The sequence below is a fragment of the Saccopteryx bilineata genome, chromosome X (genome assembly GCF_036850765.1).
Source record: "Saccopteryx bilineata isolate mSacBil1 chromosome X, mSacBil1_pri_phased_curated, whole genome shotgun sequence".
NCBI lineage: Eukaryota > Metazoa > Chordata > Mammalia > Chiroptera > Emballonuridae > Saccopteryx > Saccopteryx bilineata.
The window spans coordinates 103,239,540-103,264,825 of NC_089502.1; the positions used below are offsets into that span (position 1 = coordinate 103,239,540).

Sequence of the window (25,286 nt, forward strand, 5' to 3'; positions counted from 1 at the left end):
GCGGGGCCCGCAGCTGCTCTCTGAGGGGCCCGTTCGTAGAGGACCCTGCGGGATCCCGCAGACGTCACCGGCCGTGACTGTTTTTGTCCCGGATCCCAGGGCCACACTGAGCTGAGGGACAGGAAGGACCAGTGAGGGACAGGTCCCGAGGCCCGACTGCCCCGGGTGCTCCACCCACGGCCCCGTACCAATGCCCTTTTCACCATGGCCCTGCCCCTGGGACATATTCTGCCCTGCTCCTAGCTTCTTGGAGCACTGAATGGGGGCGGACCTGCGACCTTAAGGCCCTTGAGCCTCATGGGGTCATCAGGGAGCCTCGAATTCCTCAGGAGATTTCTGCGATTTCTCACCGTCCCGCATTCCCACCTGCCCTGGGCCCTGCTGCCCTAGCTCGAGCCTGGACATCGGGGAACCCCCCCCCCTGCCATATACCCCTCGGGGACTCCCTCTCTCATGGCCTCTTGGGCTCTGCGTGCAGCCTGTGTCCTCTCAAGTCTCCGCTTAGCCGATTAGCAGCCTGCAAGTTCCAGGCCTCAGGTGTGGATCCCACAGGCTGCCTCAGTTTCCAGGGGGCCGGTCCTCATGCCTGTCCTTACCCAGCTTCTCCAGGACTATAAACTCCCCCTCTGACACAGTCGCTTGCTCCTTTCTGCCCCCCACCCCACCGGAGCCCAGACTGTCTCCCTGCCCAGGACAGGACACATCTCTAACTGAATCTGAGCTCTGAGCATCGATGACAACACATCTAAGCTTTACCTAGAGTGGTCTCAAAGCCAGAATCAGAAGCCCACCGATTCTCACTCCCCTCTTCCTACCCAAACCACTGCCCCACTCACTAGCTGCCCTCTCCGTCCCAGCGACCTGCCCTACTCATTTCTCCAGACCAGGGGAGCAGGGAGGGAGGGTACTCACTCTTCCCAAATGCATCTGGACCTGTTATTGCCCTGCCCGCCTCTGCCGCCCAGGGGCATCCCTGTGCTGATGGAGCCAGCCGTCCCCTGGGCTCAGGTCCCCGTGCCTTCCACCTACCTACCCGGTGCTCACGGACTGACTTGGCTCCTGCACGTGTCCGTGGTCTCCTCCAACACCAGATGCTCTGTGTACACGGGACCATCCCGCAACTAGTGTAGGAGACCGGACCCCCTTCCCACCTGTCATTCTGCAGCATCGGGCCCATTAAGGATGGTTTTCATAGTAAAAACCTTTCAAGTTCTCCCGACACCATGTTTGCTCCTTAATCCCCTTCGATGAGGCTTCTGTGCCTATCGTTCCTCTGTGACTGGCCTACCCAAGGCCGCCATCACTATCATGTGGGAACAGCGTCCCCCACGAACCCCTGCCCGCCCATTTCTATTCTGTCTCTGACAGGGGACCTTGGTATCCTTGCTTCCTCCTCTCTTGAATCCAGGACAGCATGTAAGCGTCCCATCAACGGACCCCTGACACGGCTCACGGTAAGAGGAGAGCCTGGTGAGACTCACGGAGTGGAGGAGCTGAGGAGGGTGTCACTGGGCCGCGCAGGGACTCCTCACGGCCGTCCGAGCCCCCACAGGCGATGGCAGGCTCCTTCTCCTTGAACAGGAACAGAACAGGCCTTCACTTCCAGGCCCGAGTCCCGGAGCTGGGCTTCAGAAAATGTTTCCAGAGCCAGGAGACGAAGTCTGGGGAACATGCAGAGAGTCAATAGTTTTACAAGGAGAAGTCGGCGTTTTCCTCGTTTATTTGATAGTGAATCCTTTACGTGTCCTTCCAGGGCGCTGAGAGGCCCGAGGGTGAGAGTCACAGTCCTTGCTGACAGCCCCAGAGCATCTCGCCATCTCTCTTGACAAGCCCGCTGTGTCCTCAGAGAAGCTCATCTTCAAGGGGACCCTGCCCTTGTCTCCCACACATCCCTGCACCGACACAGGCGCTGCCTCGTGTCCGGGGAAGAGCTGAGACCAAACCCTCCTAGTGACTGACGCTCAGACAGGGCAGGAGTGAGGTCTCCACCTCTGGGAAACGCGGTGCCCCTGGCATTCCCAGTGTTTTCCGTAGAGGACACCCTCGGAATGATGCAAAACCACCGCCAACCTGTCAGACACTGTGTCCCTGTAACAGGCCTACTTTACACAGAGCTACGGGACTCAGGAAACGCGTATAGATCCGCTCTGCCTCCAGTGGTTCTTGCCTCTCAGAACAGCATTCCCACAGCCCTACTCCCTGCGCAGGAGACAGAAGTGCCTGACGCCCTAGAGTCTCTCCAACCCAAACCACAATCTAGGCTCAAAGAGGCTGCCCGGACCCTTGTGCCTCCCGGGGGCCCATCTGTAGGACGGACGGGCCTGGTTCTTCCGTTTCCACAGTCACGCTCCATCTCAGGTCCCCTTGCCTCATCTTCTGCCGCCTGGCATCTGACTGTACCCTCCCTAACTCCCCCAAACAGGGGCAGGGTGAGGAGCTTTGGAAAGACAGGCGTTCCTCCGCAGAGGCCTGCAGTTCTCATAGCTCCTGCCTGGGGCCCGGTACGGATGGCGGAGCTCTCTCCTGCTTCTCCCTGCACTTTCCTGCTCCTTTACCTCAGAGAATGTGCCCCCGGCGATGTCATGGTGACCGGACACGTGTGGCCCTCGGGGAAATATTGGAAGACTTGAGTCAGGTTTTACTCTCCGCTACTGAGGACCCACCAAGCCATAGGCGGTGACCTGAGGCTAGGTGCCTATCCCAGCTCAGCAGCCCCTGACTCTCCAACCGTGAGGGAGTTCTTTCCTATTGCTCTGTGCCTTGGCCTCACTCTTCCTCATCCTCAGGGCCCCACAGCGCAGCCTCCTCCCCACCAGACAGGCTTGGTCGAGGGACAACCTCATCAACAGGCCTTAAGTCAACCGGGGCTTTAAATCCACCTGAGCCCAGGACACAGACAAGACAAAGTCCTCCTGGCTCCTCAGTGCTTCCCGGGCCTCTGTGGTCTGGAAACAAGAAAGCTCTTTGCAGACAGGTTTTGTCTGAACCTCTGGCCCACTCAAACACCCACGTACCTGCACAGGTCTTGACACCACCCCGCACCCGATCCCCCTGCACCCACGGCCCTCATCACAGGCCTGCTGTCGGCTCCCAGCGCACCACTCATCTGCCCCTTAAGCCACCTTTGCCAGAACGGCTGATCCATCCCCTCTTCTGAGTTCACTCTGTCTCCTTCTCCCCTGACACCACCGATTGGGGATTTTGACTTGGAAGATGTTGTGTCTCTCACCCCACAGCTCCATGGGTCACTGAGGTAAGAGTGCGGGCAGGATGGAGGGTGGGTCTTCCCGCAGACAGGGCGCTGCTTCAGACCGCTGCTCCTCCCTCCTGCACAGAAAGCGTCTCCTCTGAGGTCCCTGCTGGCTCCCAACACTCTGTCATCCTTTCAACACCCGCAGGATCCCTAAGCATTTCTGGTACGTGCATCCTGGGCCGTTCTCTCTCTTACTTTGGGGACGATAAATCACATACTGAAAAACAAACCGCCCTCTTCTTCTAACACCTGTATCTTAATTCCTTAGGAGCCCAGCGTCCTGACCGTGTAGGGCTCCAGCAGCAACCCCATCGGGTTAGCTCTCCCTCCTCCTCAGTGAGGGGTCAGGACAGAGGAGTGACGGTGAATGGAGGAACAGAGTCCCTGAGCTTGTGGAAGACATGGGACCCTGACACAGGCGGGGGACCGATGGGGTGCAGGGGCGGGCATGTGAGCTTGTGTGCTGGTGTACCTGCGAGCTGGTGTGGGAGGGCGGGGGGCATGGATGAGGGCGTGGCTGCTGAGCACAGTCAGAAGCTGGCGTGCGCAGGGGCAGCAGAGAACGTCAGGGCAAAAACCATTGACTGGGCTTGTGCACCTCGGATAAGTCACACCTCTGTGTTCTCCAGTGGAACGGAAGATGTTTGTGAGCGTGTAAGGTAGTGGTGGAGGTTAGGACGAAGACGACGGTGGGATGCGATGCTCTCTCCTGGTCACGGGTTTAAGACAACTGAAATTCAGTAAGGTTAGAAATTTCTGACGTCAAGGATCCCGCGCACACATACTGGCAGGTCTGTGTCCCATACAGGGGCGTAGTGGGGGAGTGTGACAGGGGCAGAAAGGACAGAGAGACAGGTGTGCAAAAGGGATGTGCAGGCCCCGGCTGGCTAGCTGCGGTGGTTAAAGCGTCTCCTCCATACGCCACGGCTGGGGGTGCGTTCACAGGGTCAGGGACAATAGAAGAACCAGCCAAAGAATGCCGCAGTGAGTGGAGCAAAGAAATCGATGTCTCTCTACACCTCTCTCTGTTTCTCCTTCTGTCTCTCGAAAAGTCAACTGATCCATTAAAAGTCAAGAAATAGGAAAGAAGGGGAGTTCCTAGTCCCAAATAGGCTGTGTAAGGAAAAGGAGGGCCTGCTGGAAAGCGAGGAAAGCTGTGGGGTCCACCCTGGAGACCCTAAGAGGTTGAAGGTTGTTCAAGCCAACAGATTAGAAGGAGGGAGCTGGTTCAGTCCAACAGTGCTGAGGTGTCCACAGAGGGCAGTGCTAGAGCAACATCCTGAAGGGGAGGGAGGGTCATGTGGCTTCCTGAAGTTCAAGACCGTGACCCTGTTTGAGGTGATGCCTGGTTTACCTGGAGGAGAACGACCCTGCGGTCAGAGCGACACCACGGTTGACCTGGTCACACTCCTGGACCCTGATGTCCCAAAAATGAGGCCTTAGCCTCACTCACCTGTGGAGGGGCATTAGCTAAAGTGTTAACCTGGAACACTAAGGTCACGGGTTGGATACCCTCGGCTTGCCAGTCAAGGCACTTATAGGAGTGGATGCTTCCCGCTCCTCACCCATGCCTCTCAAAATGAATAAATAATATCTAAAACAAAAAACAAACAGAAAAACTACAAAAAGAATGAGGCTCGAGAGGAGGTAGGCAATTGTGCCAAGGCACCAGCCTCTTCACGGGCTAGGGAGGGCCTAGGGTGACGAAGGAATAGGCACAGAGTCCCAAGCATGTGGCCGCAGGGGCCGGGGTGGTTGTTCCATAGGACCTGGACATCAGCGGTCCTGTCCCTCCGCTGACAGTTTGCAAAGGGTCCAGGGACCACTATCAGCTGAGGGGGCCAGCAGGCTGGCAGCGCCCTCACTTCCTGCTCAGGTGCAGGTCTAGTGCACTCCCTGGGGGTGGGTTTCTAGACCAGGGACCCAACTACAACACTGTGGCTATGGTTCCGAGGGCGGGAGGGGGTGGTGGTCTTTCTATGGCAGCGGTCCCCTTGGGCTGGTCCCTGCCTTTGGTGAGCATCTGGTGTTGATGGGCGGAGAAATCATCCATCTCTGTTTTTTTGGTTCTTTCATTTGTTTTAGCAACCCAAGGAAACACAGGCATTTTCTTAGCAGGGACAATGGCGCGGATTTCCTGCAGTCAATAGGTGGCAGTGTGGAGCCATGACCACTGCTCCATCCCCCCCACCCCCCACCCCCTCCTTTTGTGCTTCAAAAAACTGCCAGGACACATTTCCAGGAGAATTGGCCAATTGCTTCAGTGCAGGAGCCAGCTTGTTCTTTCCAGGGGCTGAACTGCAGTTTATTGCAGGGGACCGGACCTTGAGGAAAAGCTGTGTGCCCTGGTTCCCAAGCATCTTGGATTTCTTGTGTTTCTGATTCCCTGAATGGCCTTTCGTTGGCCTGTATTGGTATATGTCCCGGTGACCCTACTTACTAGGACCTCAGTGTGGAGTACACCACGTGGAGGACTGGTAAAAAAGCGTTCAGCAATGCAAACCACAGTTGCATCACCCATGGATGACCACTGATCATTCGTGATAAATGTCTTTAGAGGACCTCCCTATACACACACACACACACACACACACACACACACACACACACGGAAGGTGCTTTGCACACACAATCAGATAAGTTATGCATTGAGACTTTGGCGGCTTTTACTAAACTCGGGTGTTAAGCAAGAGGGTAGATAGTCTAAAGATCATTTGGAAGGGCTTGAATCTTTGGTATTCATTTGTCTTCTCAACACCATATGAAGTCTTCCAGACTCAAAGGCTAGACTCCATAGCTGCCATAGGAAGCAACTACAACCCGTGACTCCCACCTCAAAGGGAAGTACCACACGTACCACACCGGCACCTTCCTAAGGACGGGAGCTGTATTTGCTCTGTCTATGCTTAACCTTGTATCTGCAACACCTGAGACCCACCGGTTCCCTCGGGCCTCCGGCATCCTTACCTTGTAGTCCCTGAGGCCAGGGCGGGGGCTGCCCTGCTCCTGTCCAGTGGGCCGAGTATGGAGAAAACACAGGGACACCTGTCCTTCATTCACTCCATCGTTTTGGCCCTCAGGGTGTAAAGGAAATTCTTCTCAGTGTAGCCACTTGTGAAGAAAGAGAAAACACAAAAGAAAATTAATCATCCATGATTCCCACCTCTTTCCACAGATTTAGCATGTCACCTTGGTTTGTGCAGGCTCGTGACAGTTCTGTAGCCCATACTGAGTTGTGAGGATTGTATGCTTGACATTAGTAAATGCATGTAGTTTCTTGAAACTCAACCTGGCCCAGGCAGAGCCAAATGGATCTCGCCCTGCCCCTACATGGTTTTGGAGATACCAAACTAGGGGTAGGACAGCCTTTGTCAATAAATCCATGCCTGCCTAACACGGAATCCTACCAGCCTACACATCACATTCCTCTCATCTGGAAAGTCACCCGGGGCCTGCGCGGTGGTGTCCCGAGCTACCGAGAATTGAATTCGATGATTTCTAAGTTGAGAGGTGCAACGTCCGTCCTATTGTTTTAAAATAATTTTTGTTGTATTGGTGAGATCCATGATTTTTTCCCTCCATTAAACACCTATGTATTTCCTCTAAATCCTCCTTATGCGAACCAAATCGAGGAGAATTCGTACAAGGAGCTTCAGTGAATTACAAAAGGTGTACTTGAGAAAAATAAGGAAAAAGGAGAAATGAGAATTGTGAAACAAGACAAACTAAAGGAAAACCAAAGGGTGCCAGACAGAAGTGACATTAACTCGCAAACTCCGTGTGTCTCTAGTTTGCTGTCTGTCCCTCTCACTCCCACAGGAATACGGCTAATCAGGGCACCCGATGCCATCAGCCCTGCAGCACTGGACCGTCCCAACAGATCGTCCACGCTGGGACCCAGGACAGAAGACCGAAGCCCTGAGCGCCCCTTCGGAGTCCAAGACTCACCCCCGGGCCTTCCTTCTGGACTCGGTTCCTGAGCCTTGCACACCCCTGGGCTCCCCTCTCTGAAAACAATCCGCTCTTGATGAAAGGGTTCATCTTGACCAGCAGTTTGTCTTGTCCACGAGATTATCTGGTCTAATGTGGGGTGGGGACATGCTGGAAAACACGTGCAGGGAACCCAGCGTGCCTTGCTTCCAGCCTTCTCTCCTTAAAAAAAATTGTTTTCTATTCTTTTATTTTACTTCCCAGCTGACTTGTGTGTGTTTGTGACCACCTCGGTCCAAAAACCGAGGAAACAGCCGGCCCGGAAATCAAAGAGGTAACGGACAATGAGGCCCACAGTAACAGTTCTCAAGGAAGTCTTCTGACCACTTCTGGGGCGAGTTAGCTCCAAGGACCCAAGCAGGAGACAGGAGTAGCTGGAACCAATTCGCAGACGTTCCGGTGACACATCTGTGACAGGTCAAAGAAAAGGCAACCTGACCGACCGCAGTCCTGGACCTGTCTTCTCTGTTCCCAGTTCAGGGCTCCTCATCCCCTTTCCCTGTGGCCTGTACCTCTCTCCTCCGCCGCCGCCCCCACTCCCCTTCTTATCCAAACTCCAGTGGGCTTCAGCTCTGACAGTGACCTGGTCTGAAGGAGACAAACATCCCTTCCTGTGGAGGAAATCCCTACCCTCTACTTGAATTGCTCTACGGGGTTTGCTTTTCTCCTTAAGTTCTCCCAATGACTTGACGCCGTTTCCTAGCATCCAAAGCAAAGAGCTGGACAGCGTCACTTGCATGAAGCACAGTCACCACTGGGTCGATGCTCACACATCAAGGGGAGCGCCCGCTCCTCCTGATCCTGAGCTTCCAGGAAACCTCCCCCTGAGTCATCATAAGGTCCACGCCATCCGGACACCCTGTGGCAGTGATCTCTCTCAGTAGCCATTTTCTCTCTGGTCTGGAGGGTGGGGACGATGTTACCAACCTGCTGTTGCCCGAAGAAGTTTCTGTCCGAATGGCATCGCACCACACGCAAAGGACTTAGCGGACGGAGTTCCTGACACGTAGTGTACGTTCAGGACGTCTGAGCCCCGTGATTTCGTGACAGCTGAGAGCACAAGCCGCGCAGTCACAACTGAACGGGACAGTGAACCGTCTCCTCTACACCCTCCAGTTACGGACCAAGGGTGTCTGTGCCACACTAACACCCCCAAACGTGCCGTTCTGTACCGTATGCAAGAGCAGTAGGATTTGCTATTTGGAAAAGAAATGTCGGGAAAACTGAAGAAGCCAGAAACTGGGACCAAATTTGTATCGAGTTTGGTTTTCTGATGATGCTGCCATTCGTCATGCAAGTCCGTAACTCAGGGTTCGGTCAAGTTTCATAAAAGGGAGCGGTGATGCATTAGATTTAAAACTAATATTAAAAAAAAAAAAAGTGGAAGCTTTCCCTTCAAATGCTCTTGTCATTGCAACAAGGGCGGGTCTAGTTATTTGGCAGCGTCCCGGACCTCAGCTGAGGACAGACTTGTAGCGTCTGGTACTCCCGAGGATAACCCGGTCTCCTCGTATTCATTTCATTCTTCTCCACTCCCCCTTTCCTGTGTGTGGGACTGAGTTGAGCCCTGAGGAGATCTTTGATCTCCTGTCCACTCACCTGGGGAGAGAGAACCCTCTCTCAAGAGAAACATCAACCTTTCTTGCAAGGAATTCCAGTGCAGGCAAGACCAGGAGGAGTTTCTGTACCGGGAGCCGGGCCTCTGTCGCCACAGCCTTACCTAGATGTGCCCGCCTGTCTGTTCAACCGGCATCTGAGCCCGACTCTTCCTCCAAAAACCATGGAAACAGCCGGCCCGGAAATCAAAGAAACTTAAAGGGCTGCTAGAGCTGGACCTGAGAGAGAGCTCTCCGGAACCCGGCCCAGGCAGGGCCTCCGGGAGACCTACGGGAAGAACAGATTGGGGAAGAAGTGCTTGTCCAATGAGGGACGCCTGTGTGGGGAAGACGTAGTCGGGAGAAACGAGTTTAGATTACTCGTGTACAATACTGCCTCAAATGAAGTGATCTGCTGAGAATCCTGGGACTCTTTCCGGGTCACGGGGACTGCCGAAGCAGCGTCCAACGTTATCAGCTGGACTTGGGGAGAGAAAGACCACTGCAGTCAGAGGGGGCTTCTTTCAGACACACCACTCACTGTCGGATGAACGGGTGGCAATTCCAGTAGCGTGCTGGTGTTTCCTTCCTTATGCACCCTGACTCGAGCTTGTCACATGACCCAAATCAGTCGCCCAGGGAAGCTGGCTAGGGTGAGTGTGGTTTTTGCCCACTGGACAAAATCACCTTAGGATGCGTTGTAGAATCAAACTGCTGTGGCGTGAGTATGCAGTAGGGCAGGGTCCTTCTGGAAAGACTCCGGTGTATTAGAGCTGATGAAAACGGGGAGTAACGGTCAAACATGCACCCTCTCTGCCAAGGCCAGTCTGTGCTACTTCTGGTTCACTTTCGTCTCACTGAACTTCTCATGGAGCAAAGAAAAAGGCCTTGACTCCAGAAAAACTTGGGCTCTGTCCCGAGCCTGTCACCAACAAGCCAAAGGGCCTTCAGTTGCTCGTTTAACTTGGCCGAGGAACACACATCTGAGTTTGAGTCATTCGAGTGACGTGGAGAAGTGCAGACTTGCAGGGACCAAACGGAGAACAGACAGACAAACAAACCCACAATCAAACACGTGGAAAGCCTTTGTGCTAGCTTACAGAACTAGGAAAAGGTGGATCATACGACCATAAAAGTAAGTTTTGGAAACATCTCGCAATATTTCCGAAGCATATACGCAGTGTTAGGTCCTCCTCGCAGCGCTGATTGAAAAAGAATACAAGAGGCATGTGCTGCAGCTGCTGCTCCCAGAAAGGGGACCTGCCCTGCTATCTTTGGGTCACAGGTCATGGCCTCTTCCACTCAACATTTACAGAAACCTCCCCCGCCGCCTGTAGTTCACATGGTTACAGCTTCCTCCTGGTCCAGCAGGTCTAGGGTCTGATCTCCCGAAGGGGCACATACAAGAATCAGGCATTAAACACATATATAAGTAGAACAAGTTTCTCCCTGCACCCTCTCCCCTAGCCTCTCAAAAATCATACGATTAAATAAATTTTAAAAATTCTTTTTTTTTTTTTTTTTTTTAGGGAAAGGGGAGATTTGCAAAAGCTTTCAACAGCTTGCAAAATGTCTCCATTACCTTTCAGTAAGAACTTAAAGTGTAAAGATGACTTTTCAAAACGTCCAGTGCCAAAATGAAACTTAATATATATTGAAAAGGCACCTTCTACTCTTCATGGTCCATATGCGATGACGAAACCGGGGTTTGATGACTGTACTGTATTTCCTCTGTCCCCCACATTGTCCAGAGTGGAGCTGAGGGACTGCCCTGACTGACACCCACTGCTCTAGGCCCATCAGCCCCGCCCCCTCTCCAAAAGCGGGGAGAGAGCAAGGACGACGCCCTTCAGAGAGGCAGCCACACTGGTTGCTAGGCGACCCCACCCAGGCTGCCAAACTTAGGGGAGTCGGCCCGCACAGACTCAGAACGCAGCCTCCGACTGAGGAAGACGGCGCGCTGCGTTTTCAAGCAGGACGGGCGGGGCGAGAGGCGGCCTGGCGCTCACACGGGGCCCCACTGCCCCCTGCCGTCCGCAGAAACCGAATGGACACGGACCTGACGGAACCCGGCTGTTCTCCGCCGCCATTCCGCGCCAGGTCCCAGTCCCCGTGGCTGAAGGACTCTTCCTGGTGACCATGTCTATCAGGGACGGTCACAGAACCAGCCCCAGAGTCCCCGCAAGGCCGCTTCCACAGCCGCGCACCCGGGCTCGGGGCAATAGGTCGGGGGCGCAGCCTGGGCCTTGTGGGCCGACCTGCTGCTAAATTCTCATGCAGATAGGAATACTACTAATGATGGGCACGGTATCCCATTAACCGCTGCTTCTTGGGGTGCTCTCTCTCTTTAAGTGGATTATACACTGAAATAACATACTGTTAACTCCCAAATCCCTGTGCTTGTATTACGCTTGTATAGCTAAGCGTCTTGGTTGTGTAAGCTGCAGTAGCATCCTTATTTGGTTTATTCTCGATCCTCCTCAGTGTGCCCATCTATGGAACATTTCCTTGCTTATTTGTGCTAGAGCTCCATGTTGCCAAACCAAGGAACCCCATGCTGTCTTAAACACAACCAAACACCCTCTTCAGATCCCTCTGTTTTTTAGTGAGTGCGACAACAGCCTGTCTTGCTTTCCTCTTCTCTCTCACACCCTGGTTCCCTGCTGGTGCTTTCTTTCATCCCTGCCTACATCATCCACTCCCACCACCCGGTTTCCAACCTGTGCCCTGTGCTCTTCTCATTCTACATGTGATCCCTCGGGGACTAGAGATACTCCGAGCTTTTACCCACCTGCCTCGTTTTCATCTCTATCCCATAAAGATGATGGCTTGTTGCATCACCAAGTCTTCCTATGAAATCTCATCTGGGCCCAGGAGTCCCTATAGGCCGAGACGAATAGGCATCTCACCTCGCATGTCCCACAGCCTGCAAATCTAAGGCATGTATAAACCTCTCTTCCCTGTCCCATGGGTGGACACTGCCCATGAGACACCCTTATCCTTAAACATAAATCGTATGGATGCCGCTAGGTGTGATCTCCATTGTTCCCCGAATGACCTGGACCTTCTCTGGAAAAGGCTAAACCTTGATCCTCGTGATGCCAAAGATGTTTGTCAGGTCCCCTGTGAGGGTTCCTTCTTGGCAGACTCACTGAGGCGTCCTGAGCAGGGCTTATGCTCTGGTTTGGCTGGGTCCTCCCCAGGAACTGCAAGGAAAACCTGTACCCTGTAATATTTTCAACACACTGAAATGCTCATCTTCTCTTAGAACTCAAGAGAGAATGTCTCCACTCAGTGAGTCAGGACACAGCTGAATCAGCCTATCATGTCCAAAAGACAATGTCTGCTGAGGCGAGCGTTCATGGCTGTGCGTGAAACAAGGGTTCGCTAACTATTCCTCACAAGTATCCTGACCTATTTCGTCATTCCAGGAGCACATGAGTTAATTTGATTACATAAATCATAATAAACGTTAAAGATTCAACTCAACAAAATTACTGGTAAAGCCTAGCAGCACATCTTTTACATGAACGGATACAAATCTCAGCCATCTGTAATTTCCACAGAACTACTGTGATATGTCTCACAAACTTATCTATATAATGTCTTACAAACTGTTAAAGTAACTAAACACAAGGATTCTCCATTGAAAGTAAGTGGTAATACGTTTCATTAGCAAATGCGGGGTTTTAAGTTTACAATTTTGGTTTCAGAAACATGAAGAGGATCAAGTACGATGTCAGTTTTAAACCACACATTTACTTTGACAGGCATTCTCCTTTCCGCATCCGAAGTTACTGGCCAAGCACAGCAGGTAGTGATGATAACCTGCTCTCTTTGTAAAGAAGAAACTAATTCAGATGTTAGATTTCTTCTATAAGAATGGTTCTGTACTTGACTCCAATGGCAAGAGAAGTGAAGGCAAAGATAAATGAATGGGACTACATCAGAATAAAAAGTTTTTGCTCAGCAAGAGAAACTGATATCAAAATAAACAGACAGCCAACTAAATGGGAAATGTTATTTTCAAACAACAGCTCAGATAAGGGCCTAATATCCAAAATTTACAAAGAACTCATAAAACTCAACAACAAACAAACAAACAATCCAATAAAAAAATGGGAAGAGGACATGAACAGACACTTCTCCCAGGAAGAAATACAAATGGCCAACAGATATATGAAAAGATGCTCAGCTTCATTAGTTATTAGAGAAATGCAAATCAAAACTACAATGAGATACCACTTCACCCCTGTTAGATTAGCTATTATCAACAAGACGGGTAATAGCAAATGTTGGAGAGGCTGCGGAGAAAAGGGAACTCTCATCCACTGTTGGTGGGACTGTAAAGTAGTACAACCATTATGGAGGAAAGTATGGTGGTTCCTCAAAAAACTGAAAATAGAACTACCTTATGACCCAGCAATCCCTCTACTGGGTATATACCCCCAAAACTCAGAAACATTGATACGTAAAGACACATGTAGCCCCATGTTCATTGCAGCACTGTTCACAGTGGCCAAGACATGGAAACAACCAAAAAGCCCTTCTATAGAAGCCTGGATAAAGAAGATGTGGCACATATACACTATGGAATACTATTCAGCCATAAGAAATGATGACATCAGATCATTTACGGCAAAATGGTGGGATCTTGATAACATTATACGGAGTGAAATAAGTAAATCAGAAAAAAACAAGTACTACATGATTCCATACATTGGTGGAACATAAAAACGAGACTAAGAGATATGGACAAGAGTGTGGTGGTTACCAGGGGTGAGAGGAGGGAGGACGCAGGAGGGAGGGAGGGAGAGAATTAGGGGGATGGGGAGGGACACAGAGAACTAGATAGAGGGTGACGGAGGACAATCTAACTCTGGGCGAGGGGTATGCAACATAATTTAATGACAAGATAACCTAGACATGTTTTCTTTGAATATATGTACCCTGATTTATTAATGTCATCCCATTAACATTAATAAAAATTTATTAAAAAAAAAAAAAGAATGGTTCTGTTTCCACAGCTGCAAACTAGGCTTTCAAGGAGAAATGTTCAATAATGCTCCCCCTGGGGCCACGTTCCAGATCTACTAGTTTAGCCTCTGGCGACGGTGCACCTGCACCTGTTCTTTTAAACACACTATAGGGAAACTCGAGGCACAGCTGCAGTTGAGAAACGTAAGTACAGACCAGGCCTCACATCTGTTGGTTTTAAATAGAATCATGGGCTCCACAGTCATGGTTGCTATTGCCAAGAAATTAAAAGCTTTTTTGGATATTTCCTTTCTTTCGAGAGCTGTTTATCGCATACTTACACAGACAGATTTAAGGGCAGGTGCACTGGGCGTTTGCCCTGGGCCCCGACTGCTGAAAAGTCCCTGCAAAACTTCAATTGGATACTTTTTTCTAATGTAAGGGGCCCAACATGTTCTGCTGCGCCAGGGTCTCAACCGACCTTACTCCGCCTCTGTACACTTACTTCATATTACCTTCATATCTAGAACACTTTCAAGGACTGAGGAATGTGTTTATGCTATTCCTCCCCTTGCTTGCCTGACACCAGGTGGCAGAGTGGATGGAGAAGGGCCTGGCTGGTGGAAAGGCAGCTGGGGTTCTGTTGCCTTGGTTACCACTCTGCTGCACATTCCCAGTGTGTCCCTGAGCTGGAGCAGGTGGCTCTGTAAAGGGGACAGCGCCTCTCCCGACTGCGTGTGTTCCTCTAATCAGAGGCTGAAGGTAAAGGCCGGGGTTTGTTGCCAAGGAAACTGAAGCTGGGTCTGTGTGACTCCTGAAGAATAGAAACAGCTAAGTGGAATTTCAGATGCAGAGTGGCTTATGGGAGCCTGTCCTCAGCCACGGATTGAGAGGCAACCACTACGTCCATACAAAGCACACCTATGTGGAAACACACACAGACACACAGAGACAGGCACAGACCTGTGCACTCATCACTCCTGGCCTTATCGCTCAGCGACCCCCTCTGGATGGGACGTCTGGGACACCTGAGGAGGCAGGTGATGACAGGTCATGTAGGCAGGATGCAGGCCCACAGAAGAGTCACAGGGATCCCTGCTGGTATAAAAACAATGGTATAATTTTCTCTCTGTGACTGACTGGGACACCGGCATTGCATTTTCTAAATAGCTTGGTTGAGGTATAGTTTCCTGTTACGGTTCAATGCAATGACTTTTAGCAAACTGAAGGAATTGTGCCGCCATCACTACAATCCAGTATTAGAACATTTCTAACACCCAAAAGACACCCCGTGTTCCTGCTATCGGTCAATCCCGGTACCACCTCTGGACCCAGGCGACAGCTCTTCTACTTTCTGTCTCTGTAGATTTACCTTCTCTGGGAATTTCATACAAGTTGACCCATGTGTTACATTTTGCCCCGTTCTCTCCCAGTATTTTCTCCCCCCATCTCCGGTACCTCTGGACTAGAACTGGACTCGCTGGACGTGTTTGGACCTCACTGGATTTTGGCACCCAGTCTGTCACTCAGCACAGTATGTTGTCTCAGATGTGACCCCAGATCTCCTCCTACACCCCATACTCGGGTATGGGGACAGAGCCTTTAGGTGGGGAGGACGGTGGCTGACCACAAGGTTGTCCCGTCCACTCATTCTCCTTGTGCCTCCCTGATAGAAAACTCAGCAGTTAGCGTCACCCTCAGCGAGGCCCTCAAGCCACGTCACCCACCCTGGCCCTTCTCAGTCCTCCCTTCTCCTGGCCACCTGCCTCACAGGGGACCCAGGACGCACTCTCTACCGCACCTATAGGGTCAGGCCTCTCTTCCTGATTAAAAGCTAATTCCCCAAGGCAGGGACTGGCTCTGGGATTCCTCCTCTTCCCCACTCCCACTGCCAGCCCAGCATGCAGCGGGGAGGCACGGGAGATGATGGAGACCTCCACGAGTGGTACACGAGTGTGGCTGGCAGGACTGACCTGGTGTGTCTGCTGGAGTGAGGCCGTCACTCTGCTGTCTGCCAGCTGGGCACAGTCCCCACCTTCCCTGTACTCCGCTCTCCCACCTCGTACACTGGGATGGAAGTCTTGCTCAGCAAGTGGTCTCTGGGACAGGATGAAATAAGCTGACATGTGCAAGTATGTAGAATACAGCCTGACTCCTAGGAATCAATCAATGAAAGTAAAATGCCATGTTCTCCCTGCTCACCGCACACCCAGAATGACCAGGGTGAAGTCAGGCCTTTGTATTTAGTGAAAGACAAGCCCTGCCTTACTGACCTTCAACCCTGAGCCTATGACACAAGCCCAGCAGGGTCCACGGAGCTCCAACACTCTCCTGTGAGGTCACAAGTTCAGAATCTACGAGACGGCCCTGTTCTCAAGCCACGTCGTCTGCAGGAGATTGTACGTCGTTGCAGCAATGCCGCTCTGGGGACCGGCTGAACGCGCACTGGCAGAATGCAGACACATTTTCACTCCGGATGGACGGTACGGTCACTTCCTGGGCACCCATCATCGGATTCTGAGCTGGGGTGGCTAGACTCAATCATTCATGACTCCTGTAATGAGAAGGCATTATGTCCAAATCCCGACTCTTAATAACTCAATGGTGTTCTGGTTCTCATGCAGCAGGCACGGAACAGCGCAGCACATTCACCAAGCCGGGGACACAGGCAATAAGGACTGGCCCCTGGAGCCCTGTGCAGGGGACCCCGACCCAGCTCACAGGGCCCCCTACTGTGGGCACGGACTGGACTTCCATCTCCCCTGGGCTGCAGGGCTCTCTTCCATTGGCTCGGCCGGATGATCTGGAGGCTGTTCTGGCTGCAGGGCCTCCAACAGTGACAGGACTGTGTTCTCTGGAGCGCTCCCTGCTCCGCCTCCCAACTCTGCTCCTCCTGCTAAACTCGGATCTGCTGCTCTGGATTGAGCCGTAGTGACCTCAGATCTGAAAAGGACACACCAATACAGATGAACTAACATGAATTCTAAAGTTGGTTTCCTTTAATATGCATATTTATTTGGCAGCGACAATGACATGATCCATCAGAAACTCCTTCAAGGGGGAATGCCACTCAGTGTAAAGAGGAGGGAGGCATCTACTGGCATTTAGCGCACATTCATAACGGCTCACACAAAGAACGCAATGGCGAACCACCACACTCCAATTCCACATTTCCTTTCCACACTTTCTTTTTAAAGTTATTTAAAGTTTTTATTTTTGATTGATTTTAGTGGGGGGAGACTGGCAAGTATCAACTCGTAGGTATTGCTTCTCATATGTTCCTTGACCAGGCAGGCCCGGGGCTTCAAACCAGGTCGATGCTTTATCTACTGCACCACCACAGGTCAGGAATCCACACTTTTTTTACGCTAAGAATATTTCGGTTGTTTATTTATTTATTTACTTATTTATTTTAGCAAGAGAAACAGACAGAGAGAGGGATACATACGGAGAGATAGACTGGAAGGGAGGGTGATAAGAGGCATCAATTCTTTGTTGCAGCGCTTAGTTGTGCATTGATTGCTCGCTCATATGTGCCCTAATGGGAGCAGGGTGGAGGGCTCCAGCCAAGCCTGTGACCCGTTGCTCGAGCCAGCGACCTTGGGCTCAAGCCAGCGTCCATGGGGTCATTTCTATGATTCCATGCTCAAACCAGTGACCCTCGTGCTCCAGCAGGTGAGCCCGCGCTCAAGCCCATGACCTAAGCGTTTAGAACTGGGATCCTCAGTATCTCAGGTCACGCTCTATCCACTGCGCCACCACCTGCTGAGGCTGGGCTGAGATTCTTGAAACTGATCAATCTCTCATTAGCACATGTGCATTCCCGCATTAGTAGGGCTGCTTCTTGGAGGCAGTCAATAAAGTGGGAAAACGCACAGGGGCATCACCCAGGCACTCTCAGTGCAGGGACACTGTATATGTCACTGAGACCTGCACAGGAGGAACGGCAGAGATCCAGGCAGTGGAAGTGACAGCATGCATCACGGAGTCAGAGCATCAGACTGGAGGAGCACTGGGGCACGGCTCCTGGCCTCAGGAATGCCTCAGAGCGGTCCGACTGCAGGCAGGAAAGGTTAGGACCTTCCTGGGATCTGACCAATACTCATGCTGATAGGACGGATGTTCAGTCATAAACTGTTTGAATTATTCTTCCAACCGTTGCTTACTGTTTGGTCCCGAAAGGAATCCACGCCCAGGATCCGGCAACAGCAGCATGTGTATGGACTCCGTTCAGATTTTCGTCAGGGGAGGTGAGATTGCCAGTTTTCTTTCAACCGCTGTTTTAGGAGCCTCTGGAACATTCTTTAGCTTTCCTGCCGCCTCTCCAGTTGGAGCTTCCCCTCTCCTTCTGCGGTTGGAGCAGCCCCGCTGGCAGAAGGCCCGGCCCGCTGGAACCCAGGCTGAGGGTCAAGCCACTGAGGCTCTGGACGAGTTTCTGAGCAGGAGGAATGTGGGGCTCCGTTCCTCTCCGCAGGCATCGCACAAACATTCGGCCTATGGCTCTGCTGGTATCGACATTCACACCTAAATCAATTCTGATCTCAGTCACCAGAGGAGGAGATTCTGGCTTCCCTCTGAGCCTGATAAGGAGCCACGTGATCGCGGTGTGTCCGTGGCACGTGTCTGAGAAATGTTTTCTTCCTCTGAGGGGACGCTGACCTTGGCCACTGCCTCCCTCGCAGGGTTCTCTCATCTCTCTACTGCTGTGGAGCAGCCCCTCTCGTGGGGGAGGGGAGTTGGTGCCAGGACTGGGCTTCAGGTCACTGAGGCCCCTCAGTAGCAGCTCTGAGAGGGAACTATGAGAGGCTGCTGTGACTTCCCAGGAGGTCTTTTCAGACGTCATCGGGGAAGATTCAGAAATCAGAGTTGAGGTGCCTTTCTAGAGTGGATCCCTGGAGGCCTAGTCTGTGCTCTAAGCTCCAGGCAGCCCTCGGGCCTGGACACAAAGGTGAAGATGAAGGTTCTCCTAGAGCTAGAAGGTATGAAGGGACGTGTGCAGCCAGAAGAACACCGACTGCAACAAATAGCGATAAAAGAAGAAAGAAAACCCAGTAACAGTCATCCCACCTCTCCTGTCCTGTTTCCAAGCTCTAAAATGGGGATGATTAACTATCCTCAGATTCTTCTGCGTGTTAAGTGGGATAATACATCTCAAGAGCTCCAGATTTTTTTTTTATTTTTTTAATTTATTTATTCATTTTTAGAGAGGAGAGAGAGACAGAGAGAGGGAATGGGGGAGGAGCTGGAAGCATCAACTCCCATATGTGCCTTGACCAGGCAAGCCCAGGGCTTTGAACCGGCAACCTCAGCGTTTCCAGGTTGACACTTTACCCGCTGCGCCACCACAGGTCAGGCAAGAGCTCCAGATTTTGATGGCGCACATTAAGGGTTTTAGAAATGAGGTCCATTATTGCCTCCATATGACATGGAATATAAAATGAGGGGCCGCAGTCAACCATGCTAATAATGCCCTGCTGACTTTTTACTAACTATTCCGAAGCATGATTTTAAGAACAACCAATGTGTAAATAACATGTGCTCTTCTCATAAGTACTCCTACAGTTTAAAAAAGTAGACTTTCACTCAATTTTAAGCACTTGCAGCTGGCTGATACACCCTTTTAAATTTTCACCATCACCCTCGCTGGCTGTCCCTATTAGTCAAAAGGTTGTTCAAGACTGGAAATGAAAATGCGTAGGAAGTCTAAATAAGAATTTATTTTAGTAGGAACAAGACCAGAAATCAATGACATTCGTAAAAGAAAAAAAATAGGAAAACACAATTAAGTCAAAACTGGTTCTTTGAAATGATTGGTAGCATTGATACACTTCTAGCAGACGGGGTAGATTGAGAGAGAAAACAAGTCACCAGTAGCAGGAATGAAAGCAGTGATTTTATTATAGACCTAGCAAATAGGAAAGGGCAATGTGGTAATGCTACATTAAACTCTACATCTATGAAAGCAGCAAGTGAGCAAAAATGAATTGATTACTGAAAAGCCATAAACTGCGAAAACTCAACCAGGTGCAATGGTGTGCAGAGCCCAATATCTTTTTTTTTTCTAGATCTTATCTGAAGTCTGCTTTTATTAAAATTAATCAAATTGTACACTTCCTAACTTTGTATTTTATGAAATATAAATTTTACTTCAATTTTTTTTAAATAAATTTTTATTAATGTTAATGAGATGACATTAATAAATCAGGGTACATATATTCAAAGAAAACATGTCTAGGTTATCTTGTCATTAAATTATGTTGCATACCCCTCGCCCAGAGTCAGATTGTCCTCCGTCACCCTCTATCTAGTTTTCTCTGTGCCCCTCCGCCTCTCCCTAACTCTCTCCCTCCTTCCCTCCTGCATCCTCCCTCCCCCCACCCCTGGTAACCACCACACTTTTGTCCATGTCTCTTAGTCTCGTTTTTATGTTCCACCAATGTATGGAATCATGTAGTTCTTGTTTTTTTCTGATTTACTTATTTCACTCCGTATAATGTTATCAAGATCCCACCATTTTGCTGTAAATGATCTGATGTCGTCATTTCTTATGGCTGAGTAGTATTCCATAGTGTATATGTGCCACATCTTCTTTATCCAGGCTTCTATTGAAGGGCTTTTTGGTTGTTTCCATGTCTTGGCCACTGTGAACAGTGCTGCAATGAACATGGGGCTACATGTGTCTTTACGTATCAATGTTTCTGAGTTTTTGGGGTATATACCCAGTAGAGGGATTGCTGGGTCATAAGGTAGTTCTATTTGCAGTTTTTTGAGGAACCACCATACTTTCTTCCATAATGGTTGTACTACTTTACAGTCCCACCAACAGTGGATGAGAGTTCCCTTTTCTCCGCAGCCTCTCCAACATTTGCTATTTATTACCCGTCTTGTTGATAATAGCTAATCTAACAGGGGTGAGGTGGTATCTCATTGTAGTTTTGATTAGCATTTCTCTAATAACTAATGAAGCTGAGCATCTTTTCATATATCTGTTGGCCATTTGTATTTCTTCCTGGGAGAAGTGTCTGTTCATGTCCTCTTCCCATTTTTTTATTGGATTGTTTGTTTGTTTGTTGTTGAGTTTTATGAGTTCTTTGTATATTTTGGATATTAGGCCCTTATCTGAGCTGTTGTTTGAAAATAACATTTCCCATTTAGTTGGCTGTCTGTTTATTTTGATATCAGTTTCTCTTGCTGAGCAAAAATTTTTTATTCTGATGTAGTCCCATTCATTTATCTTTGCCTTCACTTCTCTTGCCATTAGAGTCAAGTTCATAAAATGGTCTTTAAAACCCAGGTCCATGAGTTTAGTAACTATGTCTTCTTCTATGTACTTTATTGTTTCACGTCTTATATTTAGGTCTTTGATCCATTTTGAATTAATTTTAGTACACGGGGACAAGCTGCAGTCGAGTTTCATTCTTTTGCATGTGAGCCCAATATCTTTACAGAAATCTAATCGGTAGTTAAAAACTAATGGGAAAATCCCAGAGAGTAAATACCAGAAACAAACAATGCCTAAGTTTTAAACGGCACATCATTATGAACAGTGTCAGACAACCTCTCACCACCCAACTTTGCGCCAGGCCCCCCAAGGTGAGTCATCTTTTCGTCCAGTGTATCCACCCTGAGTCCACGACCACCTGCCTGTCAGTCACTGAGGAACTCCGTTACCAGACCCACTGCTGAGATGTTGCAGCGCTTGTGTTCAAGGAACCATTATTTTACTTAATAATAGCCCAAAGCACAAGAGAATGGACGCTGCAATCCAGATATGCCCCCGAGAAGCCGTAAACTGTATGAACAGATAGGAAAAACACAGCACACAGTATGTAGGGTTTAGTACTATCTGAAGTTTTAGGCGTCCACGGGGGGGGGGGGGTCTTGGAATGTATCCTCCATGGATAAAGGGGACGACTACACCTCAAAGAATATAGTGAGACAATCATTAAAAAAATTAAAATGCTACATTGGAAAACATCGTTGTAATTCAAAAGAACGCAGTAAAGGAAGAACCAAGGGAAGAAAAGACATGAAACAGAAAAAAAAGTGTAACGGCAGATGTGAATACACCTCTGTCAATAAGAACATTAAATGTGAGCCTGACCAGGCGGTGGCGCAGTGGATAGAGCGTGAGACTGGGATGCGGAGGATCCAGGTTCGAGACCCCGAGGTCGGCAGCTTCAGCGTGGGCTCATGTGGTTTGAGCAAAATCCCACCAGCTTGAAGTCAAGGTCGCTGACTGCAGCAAGGGGTTACCGGTCTGCTGAAGGCCCGTGGTCAAGGCACATATGAGAAAGCAATTGATGAACAACTAAGGTGTTGCAACGTGCAATGAAAAACTAATGATTGATGCTTCTCATCTCTCTCCATTCCTGTCTGTCTGTCCCTGTCTATCCCTCTCTCTGGCTCACTCTCTGTCTCTGTAAAAAAAAAAAAAAAAAAAAGAACATTAAATGTGAGAAGATTGAACAATCCAATCATAAGGCAGACATTGATAGACTGGATTTTTAAAAAATTGATGCAAATTTATGGGACATCCTCTTCAGGAGACACCGTTTATATTCAGATACAAACAGATTGACAGTTAAAGTAGGAAAAAGAGAAATCATAAAACCAGCATCAGCAGAAATCCTCATACCAGGTACTGAGTTGTGATAGTAAACATACATGTATCATATGATGCAATAGTTCTACTCCTAGAGGGTTTGTTCCAAGGGAAATGAAAACATAATGTCCACACAAAGACCTGTACTCAAACATTCATGACAACTTTATTTACAATCACCAACCTAGAGACAAGCCACACGATAGGCTACAGACTGCATGATTTTATGTAAATGGCATTCTGGAGAAAACACAGCCATAGGCACAGAAGTATGACATGCACACAGTTACAATCATGGTTATCCAGAACAATCCGCAGTGAGCAGCGTCTAGGCAGTCGCCTTGACCTGGACCAGGAGGGTGGGGAGTTCGGGTAGTTTTGCTAGAGGCTTTCTGTGTCTGTACATGAAAAGGCCCGAGACCTTCAGGCCTTCACACACTCAGTGCCCCTTGTTAATGCTGATGGCGGACCCTAGGACGCTCATCACTCAGTGTAGTGATGCCTCCCAGACCTCAGAGCAGGACGCCCTCTCACCACAGTAATGAGCCACTCTATCCTCTTACCAGAAAAGCAAGGGCAGAAAACTGACATTTAGCTGTTCATCCCCTTAAAGTGCTTTGCGTCACCTAATCTGACTCTACTCATTCTGCAGTGATTACTACAACCTGCATCTCACTTTCTGTGTATGAATTTATCAGGGGAGGGCGGGAGCTAACTACTGCACTATGCATTTTCTCTCTTCTTTTCCTTCTGAACCTGTAGGCGTCCGGAATCCAAAGGTGCTCAGATCACGCACAAAGGGAGCGGCGATGCAGGTGAGGATGGAGCTCTCATCTTCAGCACAGCTCCAAGCTCTACTGCCTGGTCCGGACCACACGCTGCCCCCAAACACAGCAGCCTAGAGAGAGGGCGGCCTGAGAAGCCTTCCCGCAGATACTCCTCTCCGTAGAGAATAGTCTCCGTTAAGGATTGCAAACTGTTGTTCGGTTTGGTTCGGGCCTGTTCCCACTGTGGCATTTTTGTAACACCCGCCGACTGAGCAACCCATCCCCACAGACCTCCCTGCCTCCCCACAGCTCCTCTCTGCTACCCCACAGCTGTCTTCTGCTTTCAGTGCATGGATGGATTTTTTATCTGACAAGGATATCAAAACAATTTTTTATCTTGAAACGTCATGATACCTATGTTGATGAATCATCAGAAGAAAGTTATTTCAAAAATCATTACTGAAACTCTGCCTGTGTAATAAAGATGACACAGCAAATAAACAGTAAATACTATGTTATCTGAGCATTATCTAGAACTTCACACTTAGAGACAATGTCTAGATATGTGGTTAATCCTTTCCAGTGTTCCTCCTATGCATTTAATGCACTGTGAGACTGGGGAGGGGGTCAGAAATGTGTGTATAATACTGTTTCTGCTGCTTTCTTTGCTTAACTATTTCAATATTATCACTATCTACTCTGCGTAATGGTAAGGACGATGAGGTTGTTGGTACTGCCATCGATGGCAGCAAATACGAGCCGTGACCTTACTATGGATCAGAAGCCGTTCTTTGTGATGTGTGTATACTGACTTGTCGCCCACAGGATTTCATGAACGTAGGAGACATCACGTCCCATCCGTACACACATCCAATGTGATGTCATGGATGCTGCTGCACATAGCCACGTGTCTTTGATGCAAAGAGCATCTGACAGTGACGTGCACTCCGGCGTTTAGGGTAGACCCACGTCTCTTTAGGTTTCTCTCTGGCCTCAGTGCCAATCTGACACTGTCCTTCCTGGATAGGTGACTTTGTGTTAGTGGCTTCAGCTGCTCAACTCGGTCTCAGTTGCCTCGCCTGTAAAAAGGGGTAACATTAAATGCTTACTGCAGTGTTGCTGTGAGCACTCACTGAGGTGGACAATTACACATGTAGGGTGACGGCTAAAAACAACGCCGGCCGGGAGCAAGCCTCCATGTGTGAGCTTTTCTGCTTCCGTCTCCTCACTGCTGCTCTCTGCTGTGCCCGTTATCCTTCCTGCCCGTTTCCCCACACTGCTATCTCCCTTCCCAAAGCTTTTGACTCCCCCATTGCCACTGCACCCATCGTCACCCTGTGCCACCTTCCTCAGACTCTCCACTGTTTACCAGCTTCTCATGATCTAGTCAGACGATACTAAGTCATCAGCGTCTTGTTACATAAGTAATGACTATGAGAGGTACACGATGTGAAGACTACACAGGAAACAGAGTGATGAAAATTTGGGCCCTGGCCAGTTGGCTCAGTGGTAGAGCATCAATCAGCCCGACGTGTGGACATCCGGGGTTCCATTTCGGTAGGGCACACAGGAGAATCCCTCATCTGCTTCTCCACCCTACCCCTGTCTCTTCTCTCTCTCTTTCACCCTTCCACTCCTGCAGCCATGGCTCAATAGCTGTGAGTTGGCCCTGGGTGCTGAGGATGACTCCACCACCTCTGCCTCAGGTGCTAAGAAGAGCTTAGTTGCTGAGCAAGGGAGCAACACCCCAGACAGGCAGAATGTTGCCCCTAGTAGGCTTGCTGGGCAAAACCTGGTCAGAGTGTAAGTGGGTGTCTATCTCTCTGCCTCCCCTAATCTCACTGAATAAAAAAAAAATAAAATAAAGAGAAAAAGAAATAAAAGTTGACCATAAAGTTTGATAGCTTTACCAGATTCACATCTTAACAATTCGTTGCGGTAGAACTGGACATGATAGAAATAACAGCAGTAAAAGAACCCAGATGATGAGGTTCTCTGCCTTTAAATTTCAGTCTTTAAAAGGTTTTTTAAAATTTATATACTCGTGTTCTCATATTATCCGGTGACCACTTATGTTTGGAGCATTATACAAACCCTAT

At 49.7% G+C, this 25,286-nt stretch overlaps 1 protein-coding gene and 1 long non-coding RNA gene across 4 annotated transcripts in view; both read right to left on the reverse strand.

The window, feature by feature from the left end:
• Nucleotides 1-25,286, reverse strand: part of LOC136317149 (uncharacterized) — a 221,203-nt gene that overhangs the window by 174,125 nt on the left and 21,792 nt on the right. For all 3 annotated transcript variants that reach the window (XR_010727844.1, XR_010727843.1, XR_010727842.1), the window contains exons 2-4: nucleotides 16,089-16,369; nucleotides 15,789-15,914; nucleotides 1,482-1,661 (exon numbers count right to left, since the gene is read on the reverse strand). This is a non-coding gene — a long non-coding RNA (uncharacterized lncRNA). The remainder of the gene's footprint in view (nucleotides 1-1,481; nucleotides 1,662-15,788; nucleotides 15,915-16,088; nucleotides 16,370-25,286) is intronic.
• On the reverse strand, nucleotides 17,785-18,872 carry FAM156A (family with sequence similarity 156 member A). Its single transcript, XM_066249730.1, is given in 4 exon segments — nucleotides 17,785-18,160; nucleotides 18,163-18,245; nucleotides 18,247-18,523; nucleotides 18,526-18,872. Coding segments are annotated over 4 exon segments (597 nt in total). The 5' UTR covers nucleotides 18,659-18,872; the 3' UTR covers nucleotides 17,785-18,056.